Genomic DNA, 16,732 nt, shown 5'->3' on the forward strand with positions numbered 1-16,732 from the left:
TTTTCTCCAGAGTTCAGTTTTTTTTTGTGATTTTACTTTTTTCCACTATCTTGTTTTATGGTATCATGCAAATTTGCTTAACCTTTACAGTTATAACAAACCTTTAAGAAACGCACAGGTATATGTAATGGAAGAACAGTGAATATATCGAAAAATAGTCCATTTTCATTGAACAAAAAAATTCTACATGACATACTTGGTACACTAACAATAACTTATATTGAAATAATAAAAAAACTAATTATTATTCTTAATGCTGATTGCAAACAAATCGTATCACTTTTTTATTCTTTCAATCTCTCAACATATGCGGTATAATCGGTTACATCTACTAGTATCCTTTTTGTAGCTGACGGAAAGTTATATCCGGTCTCTGGTACCAACTTATGATCCAATACTATTGCTGCTAAACACTATGCAACGTCATCGAACAAAGCCAATACTTTACAAAAGAAAAGACCAAGAATCAATGCATATGGTGCACAGACGTTGCCCAGGTATAGCGGGCCAGTGTAATGGTTAAATGTAATAAGACATTATCTGACTATAAAGTAAATACTCACCATGTTTACGGAAAAGCACTGGTATAACTATCCGGAAAACTGAATTGTAATATAAATATATGTGTATCAATATTCTTTTCTTATTATCCTATTCATTGTAGTATTCATGACATTTATGAGAAAGTTGTATTGTTAAAAGAGATATACAAACCTTTACTGAAATATAGAAAAATATGTTTTAGAAAGAGATATACCCCGTGTTTCAAATTTCTTTGCCAGGTTTATTTTAGGTATATCCGTCCATCAAATTGATAGCTTTGTTCTTATATTTACTTTTGTGGCGTGATCCTCAGTTTGAAATTAATTCCGCAAAAAACCAGTGCCTGTAACCGTATTTAATTTTGTATTAGGGTGAGTTTTATTCCCCGTTGAAGGTCTGACTGTTCCTTTGCTCTTTGTGTTTTTTGCTGTGAATGTATTCACATGTGTAATGAATGGATACCCTATATCTTTCATTTCTATTCTATAATTTTACGGAATAGACGAGCATATATGTTTTCTTGCTTTGTCGTTCATATTTTATTAACATGGTGAATTGAAGCCTTTTTCCTTTTACTTTATACTTAAAGTTTCCCTGTCATTTTCATGTGAACAGTTTATATTATATATAAAAAAATATAAAATAAAAATACCAAACTCCAAAACTTAAAAACTTAAAAACTTAAAAAGAAGGAAGTCAATCAAAAAACCAGCCACTGCCTTAAAAATAAACGTTTCTAAATCAAAAGATCATGTAGGAATCTTTTGGTTTTTTTTTTCTTTTTACAAGTTTTTAGATTAATACTTTTGTAATATTTATTTTCAATTCTATTTAGGATTGTTTTAATTTAGGTTTCAGAGATGCTTCGAATAACTTATGAATCAGATTTCAATGTACATAAAAAATTATAAGATATGGAACAAGCTATAAAAATCATAAAAAATAAAATACCTGGCATCAGCAGTAACAGACACTATGGACTATGAGAATGGATTACTCCGCAGACTTTTGAAAAAGTAAAATCACAAAAATACTGAACTCAGAGGAAAATCCAATCGGAAAGTCAATAATCACATTGCAAAATCAAAAAACAACAAAGAGCATGCGTTGGGACGGAAGAAATGTATATATGGAAGAGTTAGCAAAATTGGGAATTGAAGTAGGGAATGTGTCAAAGAGACATATGTCATTTTTCTTGTAATTTCATTTTATGTCGTGTCATTTCGGCGGAAAGTAATTAGCAAGAAGTTGAGTATTGAACGTGAATCTAGACTGGTATCATTGCCAGCTTTGACAAAACAATAGCTGAGTCAGGTACCCGTCTGTTGCAAGGGATATGACCCGCCAACTCGAGAATCTTTAAGGACTGGTATCATTGTGTGTCCATGCGTTGACGATGGAAGAATGTTAGAGCATCAAAAGTTGATGATTTTTTCAATAAAAACAATGGTTTTTAGACATTCAAAATCAATTAACTGGATACAAATATTTGTTACCAAACTAATATTAATGTCTCATCGATAAACATGCCATTTCGTCTTTCATTGATACATAAACATTATGCTATGTGTTTTGTATTATGTTGTTGAGTATCTATATAGTTGTCGAATACTAGACGTCAGTTTACGTTTATCTATTTTATTTTAAAGTAAGAAGTTATTGAAATATTTTTTTAAAAAATATAGCGTGGCATACATTTCATATCTTTTTTCGGAAAATGTTTTTTTAACATAAAAAACGGATTTCTTTTACAAGTAGTATAGACATTTCAATATACATGTATAACATGTTTACAGTTAGAATAATAGCTCAAAACATCCAAGCTATTCTTTATTCCGATATTTCTAACGGTCATTGATCTAGAAAAATTCAGTGTTTAATTATTTGCTTGTATAGTTAGGTAAAGATTAGATCAAACTCGAACGCCTAGTTATTGACATCAAAGATAAAGTTTGTATAAAACAAATCTATAAGTTTTATTTCTAAACTGAGCAGAAAGCTTCCTTAAGTGAGATTTATGACTTGTAGTCAGATGTTCTGACTCATTCGTTTTTACCTATGAGACATGATAAAGTATATTGCCCCATAACACGCATATTCCCTTTCCTATAGGACGGCAATAGCTCAACAAGGACATTTACCAACATTTTTAGCAGACTCTAAGTTTCCTTTGTTTTCGTTTTGAAACTTAAATAATACCAATTTGAATGCTGTCAAACTGTCCGTAAACGCTGTTCAAAGCAAAACAAAAACGGTACACAAAACACAAAAAACAACACTAAATACTGAGCACAACGAACCCAGACAAAAAACTGGTGCAGTTATCAGGTATGTAATATACCAGTATGTAGTTTATGGTTGGATTTTTTTACTTTTGAACAACAGATTTTATTAATTTATTTTCACATAATGGTGGCATTGTGACATATTTGGTCATTACTTTCATTTTCTTATTAACATTTGAGTCTGATCTCATCACAATGTCTATGCATTGTATGAATGTTATCTTTAACAATCAAATGAACATGCTAAAAATTTGACATTTCAGAATATAAATAGTTAATATTTCACATTAAAATGATTATATAAAAACTTTTTAGTAATTAGTAAATAATGGATATAAAATATATTTCACTATAACAAAACTATGATGACAATCAAAGAGATGAAAAAGAAATTGACTGTAGCGATTGTTTTCCTGATATTTTCTACGGTTCTGACAGCACCTGTAATTGTAAGTATTATCATTTTGTTTACACATTTGAATTTATAATCTCGCCTCATATAAATCAGTTATAAGGGAAAGATCATTTAACTTAAAAAAAACGGGCTATGTTTCCAAAAAAAATATTACTGAATCCAGATTTACCCAATACCTTATCATGCTTATACATTTGATTAAAAGCATTGAAATATTAAATAAATAAAGGCAACAGTAGTATACCGCTGTTCAAAACTCATAAATCCATGGACAAATAACAAAATCGGGGTAACAAACTAAAACCGAGGGAAACGCATTAAATATAAGAGGAGAACAACGACATAACACCGAAACTCAACACACACAGAAACGGACCAAGCAACAGACAAAACACCACGATAATAACAAATATAACATCAAAACCAAATACATGAATTTGGGATAGACAAGTACCGTGCCACGTCTTATCTCAATATCTCAAAAATAAGAGAAAACACAAACGATTCAACGTTAAAATGCAACACACACAGAAACGAACAATATTATAACAATGGCCATCTTCCTGACTTGGTACAGGACACTTTTAAAGGGGAATAAAAGTGGTGGGTTGAACTTGGTTTTATGGCATGCCAAACCTCGCACTTTAATGGAAAAGTTAAATATAACTTTGAAATCACAACATAATATTACAGGACTACAATACAAATAAAAAGGAGAACATATAAGACAAAGAAAAGCATGATTAATAGATAACAAAAAGTATCAGGCTTAAAATTCAATACGCCAAAAACGCGTCTTGTCCATACAAGACTCACCAGTGACGTCCAGATATAAAAGATCGAAAGTGAAAAAAGTACAAAGTTGTACAGCACTGAAGATCAAAAGTTGAAAAGGTTTTGCCAAATACGGCATTGTTTGTATGCCCGGGATAAGAACATTCTTATTATATAGAACAATTCATGCTATTGCAAACAGTAAATTTTATCAAATGAATATGAAAGAGATATACATAATGAAACTGAAGTATTAACTAATTACAGAAAACTAAACCCGAATACATAACGCCCAGATATAAAAGATCGAAAGTGAAAAAAGTACAAAGTTGTACAGCACTAAAGATCAAAAGTTGAAAAGGTTTTGCCAAAAGTTTAAAAAAAATATTTCAACCACAATCTCCCTTGAAGTTAAATGGTTGCTCTCTAAATAAATGTGGTAAGATTAACAATGACGCATACATTCTTGTGGATATATGCGGTCATCACACGGATTTCAGAAATGCAAAAAAAAATGCTGTAATAGTCGGCTATCAAAAAAACCGATATGGAACCATGCAAATTTGAAAACTAACGGCTATATAAATAACAAAAAAATACGATTAACGAATGTTACAGCCATTAAACAACGATTACCACTGAACTTTAACTGAAAACAATTCATATTTCATCTCTTTTGTCGGTAAACCTTTTGGTACATTTATCTCCAAACTATGTCTGATCTATCATTTAAACTTAAATCTAAAACCGAACTCAAATGTATGGGCCTTTTATAGCTGACTATGCACCATGGACTTTGATCATTGTTGAAGGCCACAACGTGCCCTATAGTTGTTAATTTATGTGTCATTCGGTCACACTATTCCTCAATCCTAAAACAAATTGTACAAGAACCTTTGTATAATACAGAACATAATTATCCCGCAACACTGATAAAAATTTGTGTAATTTACTGGGGTTTTAATGCGTGCAAATCAATGTCAATTTGACATTTTTTTTTATTTATTATGTCTATTTTGTTCATACATCGTTGTAAATATAACGTAATTTGATGTGACTGTCTTACAAGTGAAAGGTTTAGCGCTATAAAACCAATTTCAATCCACCATTTTCTGCATTTGCAAATGCCTGTACCAAGGAATCAGGAATATGACAGGTGTTGTCAATTCGTATTTGATGTGTTTTGTCATTTGATTTTGCCATGTGATTAGGGACTTTCCGATTGAATTGTCCTCAGAGTTCAGTATTTTTTGTGATTTTACTTTTTTCCACCATCTTGTTTTATGGTATCATGCAAATTTGTTTAACCTTTACAGTGATAACAAAGCTTTAAGAAACACATATGGGATACAATATCGGTTAAGATGAAATATTTGTTTTACTCCGCGGTTGATTACCATTATTACTCCCCTCTTAGATATATGTTATGGAAGAACAGTGAAAATATCGACAAATATTGCATTTCATTTAAAAAAAAATCTACATGACATACTTGATACACTTACAATAACTTATATTGAAATAAAAAGACTAATTATTATTCTTTGTGCTGATTGCAAGCAAATTGTATCACTTTTTTATTGTTTCAATCTATTAACATATACATTTAATATAATCGGTTACATCTATCCTTTTTGCAGCTAAAGGAAAGTCATATCCAGTCTCTGGTACCTACTTATGATCCAATACTATTGCTGATAAACACTATGCAAAGTCATCGAACAAAGCCAATAATTTACAAAGGAAAAAAACAAGAATCAATGCATATGGTTCACAGACAGTGCCCAGGAATATCGAAGATGTGTGGCGGTTAGATGTGATTAGAAATCATTTGACTATAGGGTAAATACTCACCATGTATAATTATACATACGGAAAAGCACTATTTTAACTATCTGGATAATTGTTAACTGTAATTGAAATATATGTGTATCAATATGCTTTCCTTATTAAAGTATGTATGACATTAGTGACAAAATTGTATTGTTAAAAGATCTATACACACCTTTACTGAAATAAAGAAAAAGTTAGAAAATTATTTATGCCGATTTTCAAATGTCTTTGCCAGGTTTATTTTCTTGATACCACTCCATCAAGTCCATGGCTTCATTCCATTCACAGTTGTGGCGTGGTCATCAGTTTGTAATCAATTCCACCGAAAAAAACGGTGCCTGTAACCGTATGCCGTATTAAATTTGCATTAAGTTGCTGTTTTACTCCCCGTTGAAGGTCTGACTGCTCCTTTGCTGCTCTTTGTGATTTTACGTGTAAATGTACTCACATTTTGTAATGGATGGATACCCTTGATCTTTCTTTTCTCGTCTATATTTTTATGGAATAAATGAGCATATGTTGTTTTCTCGTTTTGTCGTTCATGTTGTATTAAAATGGCGAATTTTAGTCTGTTACCTTGTTTTATTAATTTAATACTTCATGTGTTCTTGTCATTTTCATGTGAACACAATTTATATTATATATAAAAAAAGATATATCATAAAAATACCGAACACCAAAGAAATCAATAAAAGAACGTTTCTAAATCAAAAGTTGGTGTATGAAACTGTTTGTATTCTTTCTTTTTACAAGTTTTTGAAACTAGTACTTTTGTAATATTTATTCTCAATTCTAGGATTGCTTTAATTAAGGTTCAAGAGATGCATCACATTTCAATGTACATTAAAAATAATAAGATATGGAACAAGCTATTAAAAATCGTAAAAGGAAATTACCCGGTATCAGCAGTAACAGACACTATCGATAATGAGAAGAGATTGCTCCGCAGACTTTTGAAATGAGCATGCATTGCCTGGGATGGACGAAATGTATTGAAGAATTAGCAAAATTGGAAAAGGAAGTAGGGAATGTGTTAAAGAGTCATAGGTCATTTCTCTTGTAATTTCATTTTATGTCATGTCATTTCGGCGGAAAGTAATTAGCAAGAAGTTGAGTACTGAACGTGAATCTAGACTGGTATCATTGCCAGCTTTGACAAAAAAAAGCTGAGTCAGGTACCCGTCTATTGCAAGGGAGATGACCCGTCTATTGCAAGGGAGATGACCCGTCTATTGCAAGGGAGATGACCCGCCTACTCGAGAATCTTTACGGACTGGTACCATTGTGTGTCCATGCGTTGACGATGGAGGAATGTTAGAGCATTAAAAGTTGATGATTTTTTTCAATATTTTTAATACATTAAAATTATGCTATGTGTTTTGTATTATACTATTGAGTATCTATATTTTTGTCGAATACTACACGTCAGTTAACATGGTTAACTTTTGTCTTTTATAAAGTAAAAAGTTATTGAAATATTTAAAAAAAAAAATAGCGTAGCATACATTTCATATCTTTTCTGGAATCCTTTTTTTACAAAAAGAACGGATTTCGTTTACGAGTACTATATGACATTGCGATATACATGTACTGTGAATTCATTATTATTCGTTAGATACCAATTTTCGTGGATTTTTGGGGCACAGTCAAACCACGAAATTAAATATTCAACGAATGATATTTTTTCTAAAGGTTTGTATGCAGACTTCAGCAAAACCACGAAATTAAATATCCACGAATATGCAAGTTTTTCTTAAACCACGAAAATTGGTACCCACGAAAATAAATGAATCCACAGTATAACAATTTTACAGTTAGTCTAATAGCTCAAAGAAACTTCCAACCTCTTTTTTATTCCGTTATTTCCCCCATTTTTACCAGCCTCTAGGTTACCTGATGCTTTTTGTTATCTATTAATCATGTTTTTCTTTGTCTAATATGTTCTCCATTTTATTTGTATTGTAGTCCTGTAATATTATGTTGTCATTTCAAAGTTATATTTAACTTTGCCATTAAAGTGCGGTTTGGCATGCCACAAAACCAGGTTCAACCTTTAAAAGTGTCCTGTACCAAGTCAGGAAGATGGTCAATGTTATATTATTGTTCGTTTCTGTGTGTGTATTTTAACGTTGAGTCGTTTGTGTTTTCTCTTATTTTTGAGATATTGAGATAAGACGTGGCACGGTACTTGTCTATCCCAAATTCATGTATTTGGTTTTCATGTTATATTTGTTATTCTCGTGGTGTTTTGTCTGATGCTTGGTCCGTTTCTGTGTGTGTTGCGTTTCGGTGTTGTGTCTTTGTTCTCCTCTTATATTTAATGCGTTTCCCTCGGTTTTAGTTTGTTACCCCGATTTTGTTATTTGTCCATGAATTTATGAGTTTTGAACAGCGGTATACCACTGTTACATCTTTCCTTTTTGTAGCTTAAGAAACTTATATCACAAAGTCTTAAGTACCTACTTATGATCCAATTCTCTCGATGATAAAATCCATGCAAAGTCATCAAATAAAGCCGATGATTTACAAAAAAAATTACAAAGTGTTTATGCATATGGTTCATAGGACATGCGTACCAGCAAGCCAGTGTGCCGGTTAGGTGTTTTAAGCCTAAAAAGTACATACCCACCATGTATATGAAACAGCTTTGTTATATATACAGGAAATTGTATGCTTTAATGTACATTTATGTGTATCAATGTGTTCTCGTTATCCTATTCATTTTAGTATTAAGGAGTTTAAGTAAAAAGCTGACTTTGTGTCATAGATGGATACCCTGTATCCTTTCTTTGTCATCCTATATCTAAACGGAGTAGACGTACTTATGTGTTGTCTCGTTTTGTCGTTCATTTCGTATATACATAACAAATTTTCACCTTTCACCTTGTCTTTATAATGTATTACTTTTATTTTCTTTTTCATGCGAAAAGTGTATGATATATAATTTTAACAACAAAAATACCGAACTCCAAGGTTAATTAAAAAAATAGTCCAAAAAAAAAAAAAAAAAACTAAATACTCGACTAAATCAACCAGCTAGAAACAACCGTTTGGTTTGGTTAATTTCCGAAGAACACATTTTGTTTAATGATTATAGCTTTAAATCGTGTACGAACAAAATATTCAGTTACTCATGTGTATTTTGCTGTAAAATTTTTAATTCAGAAGAAAATAGCTTTTCATCTATTTTTTTTTTATTTGTCATGGATGCAAATACTAGTATATACTATCATTATAGTATCTGACAAAGTGGGACAAACCAAACTGACAAAGAGACATGACCAATGTGATACTATAGTTCGTTTCTGTGTGTGTTTCATTTTAATGTTGTGTTTCTGTTGTATCGTAGCTCTGTTATATTTGATGCGTTTCTTCAAGTTTTAGTTTTTAACCCGGATTTGGTTTTTTTTTTTCAATTGATTTATGAATTTCGAACAGCAGTATACTACTGTTGCCATTATCTAACGTAAAAACATTATGTACATCATCAGAACGAGCTAAGTGTTATTGCGTACTATACTTAATCCATGTTTTAGAGGAGCAATTGCCTACGTCATAGGAAAGGGCGATATTCATGGAATGTTCTACATGTTCTAGAAAAGGAAAGAACGATTGTTCTTAAATTACTCATTTGATAAAATAAGTGTTTACATGTAGATCATGTCTTTCGTTATTTTGTTGTTCCACTGCTCGGTGCGTGAAAATATAGGGAAAGTGGTCAACTTTGAACTTGTTTTGGCTTTCCACCTGTTGTATCTGGGCGTCACTAGTAAGTATTGTGTGAACGAAGCGCACATCTGGCACATCAAATTTTAAATCTGGTGTCTTTTGTCAGCTATTATTCGTGTGTTTCTTTGTCCAATATGTTCTCCTATTTTTTTGTATTGTAGTCCTGTAATGCTATGTTGTCATTTTAATGTAATATTTAAGATTGCCATTAAAGCGGGAGGTTTGGCATGCCACAAAACCAGGTTCTACCCACCATATTTTTCTTACAGAAAAATGTTCTGTACCAAGTCCGGAATATGGCCATTGTTATATTATAATTCGTTTCTGTGTGTGTTACATTTTAACGTTGTGTTACTGTTGTGTGTTTTGTTTCCTCTTATATTTCAGTATGAATTCAATTACTATATGACGTGTCACGGTACTTTTCAATCCCAAATTCGTGTATCTGTTTTGATGTTATATTTGTTATTCTCATCGGATTTTGTCTAATGCTTATATATACAAAAGAAGATGTGTTATGATTGCCAATGAGATAACTGTCCACAAGAGACTAAAATGACACAGACATTAACAACAATAGGTCACCGTACGACCTTCAACAATATTTGAAATCTGCCTGGCAGATTAGATAACATCTAATACCTTGATCATTTGTCTATTCTAATATCTTATTATATTGTTCTCTGTTGTTTATTGTGTGTCACAATGTAAATATGTTACATAAACTAACAACTTACAAAACCTTTGAATAGACTTATTTAGAAGAGATATAATTACGATACTGTTGTCAAGTCATTAAAGATTGCATATTTTGGCGTTAATATTGAGTTATTTATGTATTATTGTCATTTTGTTTATTTTCTTTGGTTACATCTTCTGACATCAGACTCGGACTTCTCTTGAACTGAATTTCAATGTGCGTATTGTTATGTGTTTACTTTTCTACATTGGTTAGAGGTATAGGGGGAGGGTTGAGATCTCACAAACATGTTTAACCCCGCCGCATTTTTTCGCCTGTCCCAAGTCAGGAGCCTCTGGATTTTTTTAGTCTTGTATTATTTTAATTTTAGTTTCTTGTGTACAATTTGGAAATTAGTATGGCGTTCATTATCACTGGACTAGTATATATTTGTTAAGGGGCCAGCTGAAGGACGCTTTCGGGTGCGGGAATTTCCCGCTACATTGAAGACCTGTTGCTGACCTTCTGCTGTTGTTTTTTATTTTGTCGGGTTGTTGTCTCTTTGACACATTCCCCATTTCCATTCTCAATTTTATTGTGTTGCTATAGCATGTAACTACTGCTTTGCAAATAAAGAATTCATTCATTTATTCAAATGAGTATAGTTCGTTGCTGTGTTTGTTACATTTGAATGTTGTCGTTGTTCTCCTCTTATATTTAATGCGATTCCCTCATCTTAGTTTGTAACCCGGATTTGTTTTTTTCCTATCGATTTATGAGTTCCGAACAGCGGTATACTACTGTTGCCTTTATTTATCGACAAACAACTTGATTCATTAAAATCTTCCTGTTAGTGAAAATGTTTGTGATAGCAAAACGGTGTTATCCATACTAGTTATTGCCTTTTTTTATTTAGCTACGAGAGAATTGATTGTATATGGCAGACCGTTGATAGTCTCTATAACCTTTACTTCAATCAGCTAGACTAGAAAGAGCTAAGTGTAATTACATACTACATGAAATTGTATACTCAATCCATGATTCAAAATAAATCTCACTACAGCAAAAACAATGACACGTCACATTCAACAAATCACTATATATATAAACTAAGAACAACACGGACTCAACACATTTCGAGCGACAATGAATGTGTTCCTTAACAGATTTCTGCTCTAGAGATCATATACTTGTAGTAATGATTTTCTGACATAAGATGTCTCGACACACATTAGCTTTAAATAGAGGCCATGTTAATTATCTGATCAGCGAGGTAAAATGTGAAAACGTAAAACTACAGTATATTCCAAGTACACATAATTAACAGCACTCCGTGATGTTTATAGCTTGGCCGGTTTCGGTCCATAACGGACCTTCGTCGTTGGCAGAATAAATCGAAACTGGTCAGTTTATGAAAAATCACTTAGCACCGTTTGTGCATATACTTAATTTTTGTGACATGTGCAATTGCTCTTGACAATGTAACCACACAAATTCCTCAACGGTCAACCAAGTCATGGCCGTGTATGAAAAACTTCGATGTGATCACCTTAGTTTAGTAATAATTGAAAAAACTTTGTACCATAAATACAATAAAATAAATGTATTAGTGGGTAGTTGAGTATAAATAAACTTCGCATAACGTCCAGTTCAATAAGTTAAACCATATCTAGATCATGTATTTACTGCCGAATATTCCCATATTCTTTATACTAATGCACCCCATTATTCTCTATTATTCATATGTATGCACCCCATCATTCTCTTTTGTTTATACTGATGCACCCCATTATTCTCTATTGTTTATATGTATGCACCCCATTATTTTCTATTGTTAAAACTGATGCACCCCATTATTCTCTATTCTTTATATGTATGCACCCCATTATTCTCTATTGTTTATATGTATGCACCCCATTGTTCTCTATTGTTAAAACTGATGCACCCCATTATTCTCTATTGTTAATATGTATGCACCCCATTATTCTCTTTTGTTTATACTGATGCACCCCACCATTCTCTATTGTTTATACTGATGCACCCCATCATTCTCTATTGTTCATATGTATGCACCCCATTATTCTCTATTGTTAATACTGATGCACCCCATCATTCTCTATTGTTTATACTGATACACCCCATTATTCTCTATTGTTTTAATTTATGTACCCCCTTATTCTCATTTTATTTTATATTTTGGCTACCCATTATACTCAAATCTTTATTTTTTTCATTTCCTAGCAGTAAAAAAGTATGATACTAAAAAAAATCTACTGAGCAATTCAATAGATTTTAGCATTTGACATTTAATTCCAATAACTTATTTCAATTAGATCTAAACAGAAATGTTAAAAAGGACATTAATGTTTTTTGACGCATGATATTGATCTTGTTATATCAGAAATTGAAAACATGTCATACGATGTACAACGAATTATGAATAGAAATGTATGCACACTTTGCCATAATATTAATTCCGCGAAAAGTGGTATCCAGGGAAATAATTGTGATAATAGTATTAATTATTAACCGGTTAGTATAATTATAAGCTTAACTGTCCTATCATTATAATAGGTGTCAATACATTATTTTACCCAAAATAGTCACCCCGGTCCATTATGACTTTTACCCGGTCCATTATGACTCATATCCGGTCCATTATTGATTTGTTGCCAGTCCTTTATGAGCACGTGCAATAATGTTGAAAAACCAAAAAAAAATGGCTGACATCAGTGTCCGCTTCGATTTCAATTTTATGTTTTGAAAAGATCTGTGCAACTTTTCTGTGGAATTACCTACAAGTCCAGGACTGCGTAACTTCTTTTAGCAACATTTTGCGTGCTATATTTAGAACCGGAACTCTATAGACGCAGACGACAGTACAGTATGGCAGGCCTTGTTCCTGCAAAAATATCGGACAGATACGCCAAGAATGGCGAAGACATGCTTGATGTTTTGTCTCATGACATAATGAGGTACGAAATGCTTGCAGAGAAGGAGACGTTCGACGCTCTTACCTCCGTCCTGCAAGGGGAACAATCCCATGACAATGTCGAGCTACATGAAATCGAAGTAAACCGCTTGAACAATGACAACAACAACAATGACGAAGGTGATCCGACGGAAACACACGAGCAGCGTGACACAGGAAGCAGTAGATTTAGATCAGTTTCCAATGAGGACACAGACGAATTTCTCAGGAAAAATGTAAATAAAAACACGGACTACAAAACAAGATCAGATGTTAAAACTTTCTACACCTGGGCACAGCAAGTAGGAGAGTTTAGAGAGCTGCAGATGATTCCGTTTAAGGAACTAGATGCTATTTTAGCCCGGTTTTACTTAGGTTAGTTTAAAAGTTTTTTACTTCAACTTAAAGACTCCTAAAAATATGTTACTATGGTAATGATTTTTGATAAAATAGATTTGTACATGCTTTAGCCAGCTTCGTGACGGCTTACGGATAGGAACATGTATACTGAATTTTTTAGTCTGTCCAATATCATTCAGGACATCTTGTTTATATTTTGTAATATCAGTCTGTCCGTCCTATACTAACTTTTGAATTTCAGCTGAAGTTACGCTTGTATGTAGGCTGAATCCTTGCAAACAGCTAGTCAGATCTTCATTGAATTTTGTACACTCATTCAAAATAAGAAAATTAAAATGAAAATTCAATACAAGTTAACAATTTCATAGCACAATTTACCGTGTGAGACATCTGTGTTTTCTTGTTGATATCAATTGATTTTTGTATGATACATGTATATTTTTTGTATTTCATGTAAATTTTGTACATACAGAGTGAGGATACAGGCTGAATGGGGTTAATGTTCACTTTTTTTATGTTTCTATTTAAAGGTGTAAGGAACAAAGAGGGACAGGAGTATGAACCAGACACGCTTACAGGATTCCAGAATAGTATTGAGAGACACCTGAAAAACAATAAAGTTGTAGTGGATTTGAAAAGAAATGACGATTTCAGCCATTCAAGAAAGGTGCTCGAGGCCAAAAGAAAGCAATTGAAACAAGAGGGAAAAGGGAATAAAAGAAATAGAGCTGAACCTATAGACACACAGGAAATCCAAAATCTTTATGACAAACAGCTGCTTGGTTCAGGTATCATTAATTTATTTTTACAAATGTACATTTTTGTACATCACAATAGATACTGAATATTGGATTTCAATATTTAAAAAAACATGGTGCTATATCAATTTTGATGAAAGTTTTGGGATATAACAGATTTAGTGTCATACAGGAGACATTGTACTGCATTTGTACAAATAGCATGAATATAGTTTTTGATTTTCCTACAAACATGACAAATGAATGTCAAGATAAATTAGGTTAAATAATTAAATGGAATGAAGCTAATTAAAAAAATTGTTTTGTTTTTATATCCTGTCACACAAAGTGGCAAGGTATAATGTGATTTCATTTGAGTGTCCGTCTGTCCATCCGTCTGTCCCCCGACGGTTTCCTGATGATAACTTGAGAACAGATTCAGAGGTCGTCAGGAGCATGCATCCCTCCTTCTTGGAGACCTTACTATGAAGCAAGACTCCAATGGGAAAGAATATGTGGAATTTAATGGTTAGTTCATAGCACATGTTGTGCACATATGGTACACAAAATTTTCATTTACATTGCAGTTTATCAGAGGTAATTTTAATAACTTGTTGGGGCATATAATTTTATTCATGTCTGTTTCTCCTTACGCCTGATACAAATTTTCATCTGACATAAGCTTTTACCCACATGTTTACGCTTATTTCGTGCAACTGTCTGTTTGTTTGTGTGTCGTTAACACACAAACCATTAAAGTTTTGTTCAACAACAATAATAAACTGCTATCTATTTAGCATAAAGTGTCATTCCAGTGTCCTAATGATGTTTGATATTGAAAGCATGTGTTTGTTTTTATAATTTTTCAGAGAGAACAACTAAGACGAGAACTGGCGCCAAGTCTTCTGACTATAGAGCAGTAGCACCTAAAATGTTCGAACAAAAAGAAAACCCAAACTGTCCGATAAAAATGTTAAAATTGTACATCAGCAAAAGACCAGCAGATCTTCAAAATGACCCATCATCCAAGTTTTATTTAAGACCTTTGGACAAACCTAAGGAAGATGTATGGTATTCACATCAATGTATTGGGAAGAACAAATTGGGGACTATGATGAAAACTATGGCCGAGGCCGCACAGTTATATGGCCGTAAAGTCAATCATTCAACCCGTAAAACTTTTGCAACCAGTTTGTTACATTCAGAGCGCCCACCTACTGAAGTTGCCCAGCTAGGCGGATGGAAAGGAATCTCGACACTCACACACTATAATTTTCCGTCTATGAAACAACAAGACCAGGCATCAAATATCATATCAAATGTTGTCATTCCTCCATGTTCCAGCAATCAGAATGAAACGGCACCTGAGAATTCAGATAAGGATACCAGTGACTGTCCTGAATATGATATTCACATTGTTTCCTCTCAAGAAAAAACTCTTGATATTCATTATGACAAGGAAAATGATTCAGAGCTATCTATGTTTGAAAAACCATCTCAGGCTTCTAGCATTGTTAACAATAGTAAAAGTAACATGATTGCCAATAGAAAAGACTGCAGTAATCCATTCAGTATTCTAACTGGCGCTGTTATTAATGGTGGAGTCATAAATCTAAACATATTTTCTGGGAAGAGGAAACGGGATGACTTTTCCAGCTCTCAAGAGTCTAAATAATTATCAGACAAGTTCCTAATTCAATCTGTATTTGTTGTCCTTGTTGAAAAATTTTGTTATCAGTAAATAATTAAGAAAATATACAATTCCATTTTTATTGCCTCAGAACTGGTTAATAAAAGTATTAAGAAATGGGTAATTTAATAATGGACTGGTTATATATCATCGGTCCGTAATAACGGCCCGCGGATTACTGTAATGGCCCTCGGCGTTGCCTCGGGCCATTACAGCAATCCTTGGGCCGTTATTACAGACCTTGGATATATAACCAGTCCATTATAAAATTACCCATTTATTAATACTATAGTAATAAATGAAATGTTAAACGGATATTGAATAGTTCAATAAACTTTACGATATACAAAAAAATATAATTTCTATTCCATAAAGTTATAACATTAATAATTTGAATGAAATGAAAAGTATGTTGTATGTAAAGAGCTATCCTTTTGATGTTTAATAAATATGAATAAACATTATATATATATACCAGTAGAAGTCGGCTATTTCTATATAACTACTACATGCATGAAAACTAATAAGATATTTATTCAAATCAAATCCAAAAAAAAAGTTAAATAGACATAAGAAAATATGGTATGATTTCCAATGAGACAAGTCTTCATCCAAATCACAATTCATAAAAGTAAACCATTGTAGGTCGAAGTACGGTCTTCAACACCAAACAGTAAGCTAAAACAATGATTTTGTATCACAAGAAAAATGACTTT

At 32.5% G+C, this 16,732-nt stretch overlaps 2 protein-coding genes across 2 annotated transcripts; both read left to right on the top strand.

The window, feature by feature from the left end:
• The first annotated feature begins 12,879 nt into the window (after positions 1 to 12,879).
• On the top strand, positions 12,880 to 14,471 carry LOC134701000 (uncharacterized). The gene is made up of 2 exons (XM_063562149.1): positions 12,880 to 13,604; positions 14,120 to 14,471. The coding sequence occupies exons 1-2, from the start codon at positions 13,145 to 13,147 to the stop codon at positions 14,431 to 14,433; spliced, it is 774 nt and encodes a 257-aa protein (XP_063418219.1). The 5' UTR covers positions 12,880 to 13,144; the 3' UTR covers positions 14,434 to 14,471.
• A 296-nt stretch (positions 14,472 to 14,767) lies between these two features.
• On the top strand, positions 14,768 to 16,001 carry LOC134700948 (uncharacterized). Its single transcript, XM_063562094.1, has 2 exons — positions 14,768 to 14,854; positions 15,196 to 16,001. The coding sequence occupies exons 1-2, from the start codon at positions 14,812 to 14,814 to the stop codon at positions 15,999 to 16,001; spliced, it is 849 nt and encodes a 282-aa protein (XP_063418164.1). The 5' UTR covers positions 14,768 to 14,811.
• Positions 16,002 to 16,732: the final 731 nt, after the last annotated feature.

The sequence above is a fragment of the Mytilus trossulus genome, unplaced genomic scaffold (genome assembly GCF_036588685.1).
Source record: "Mytilus trossulus isolate FHL-02 unplaced genomic scaffold, PNRI_Mtr1.1.1.hap1 h1tg000210l__unscaffolded, whole genome shotgun sequence".
Classification (NCBI taxonomy): domain Eukaryota; kingdom Metazoa; phylum Mollusca; class Bivalvia; order Mytilida; family Mytilidae; genus Mytilus; species Mytilus trossulus.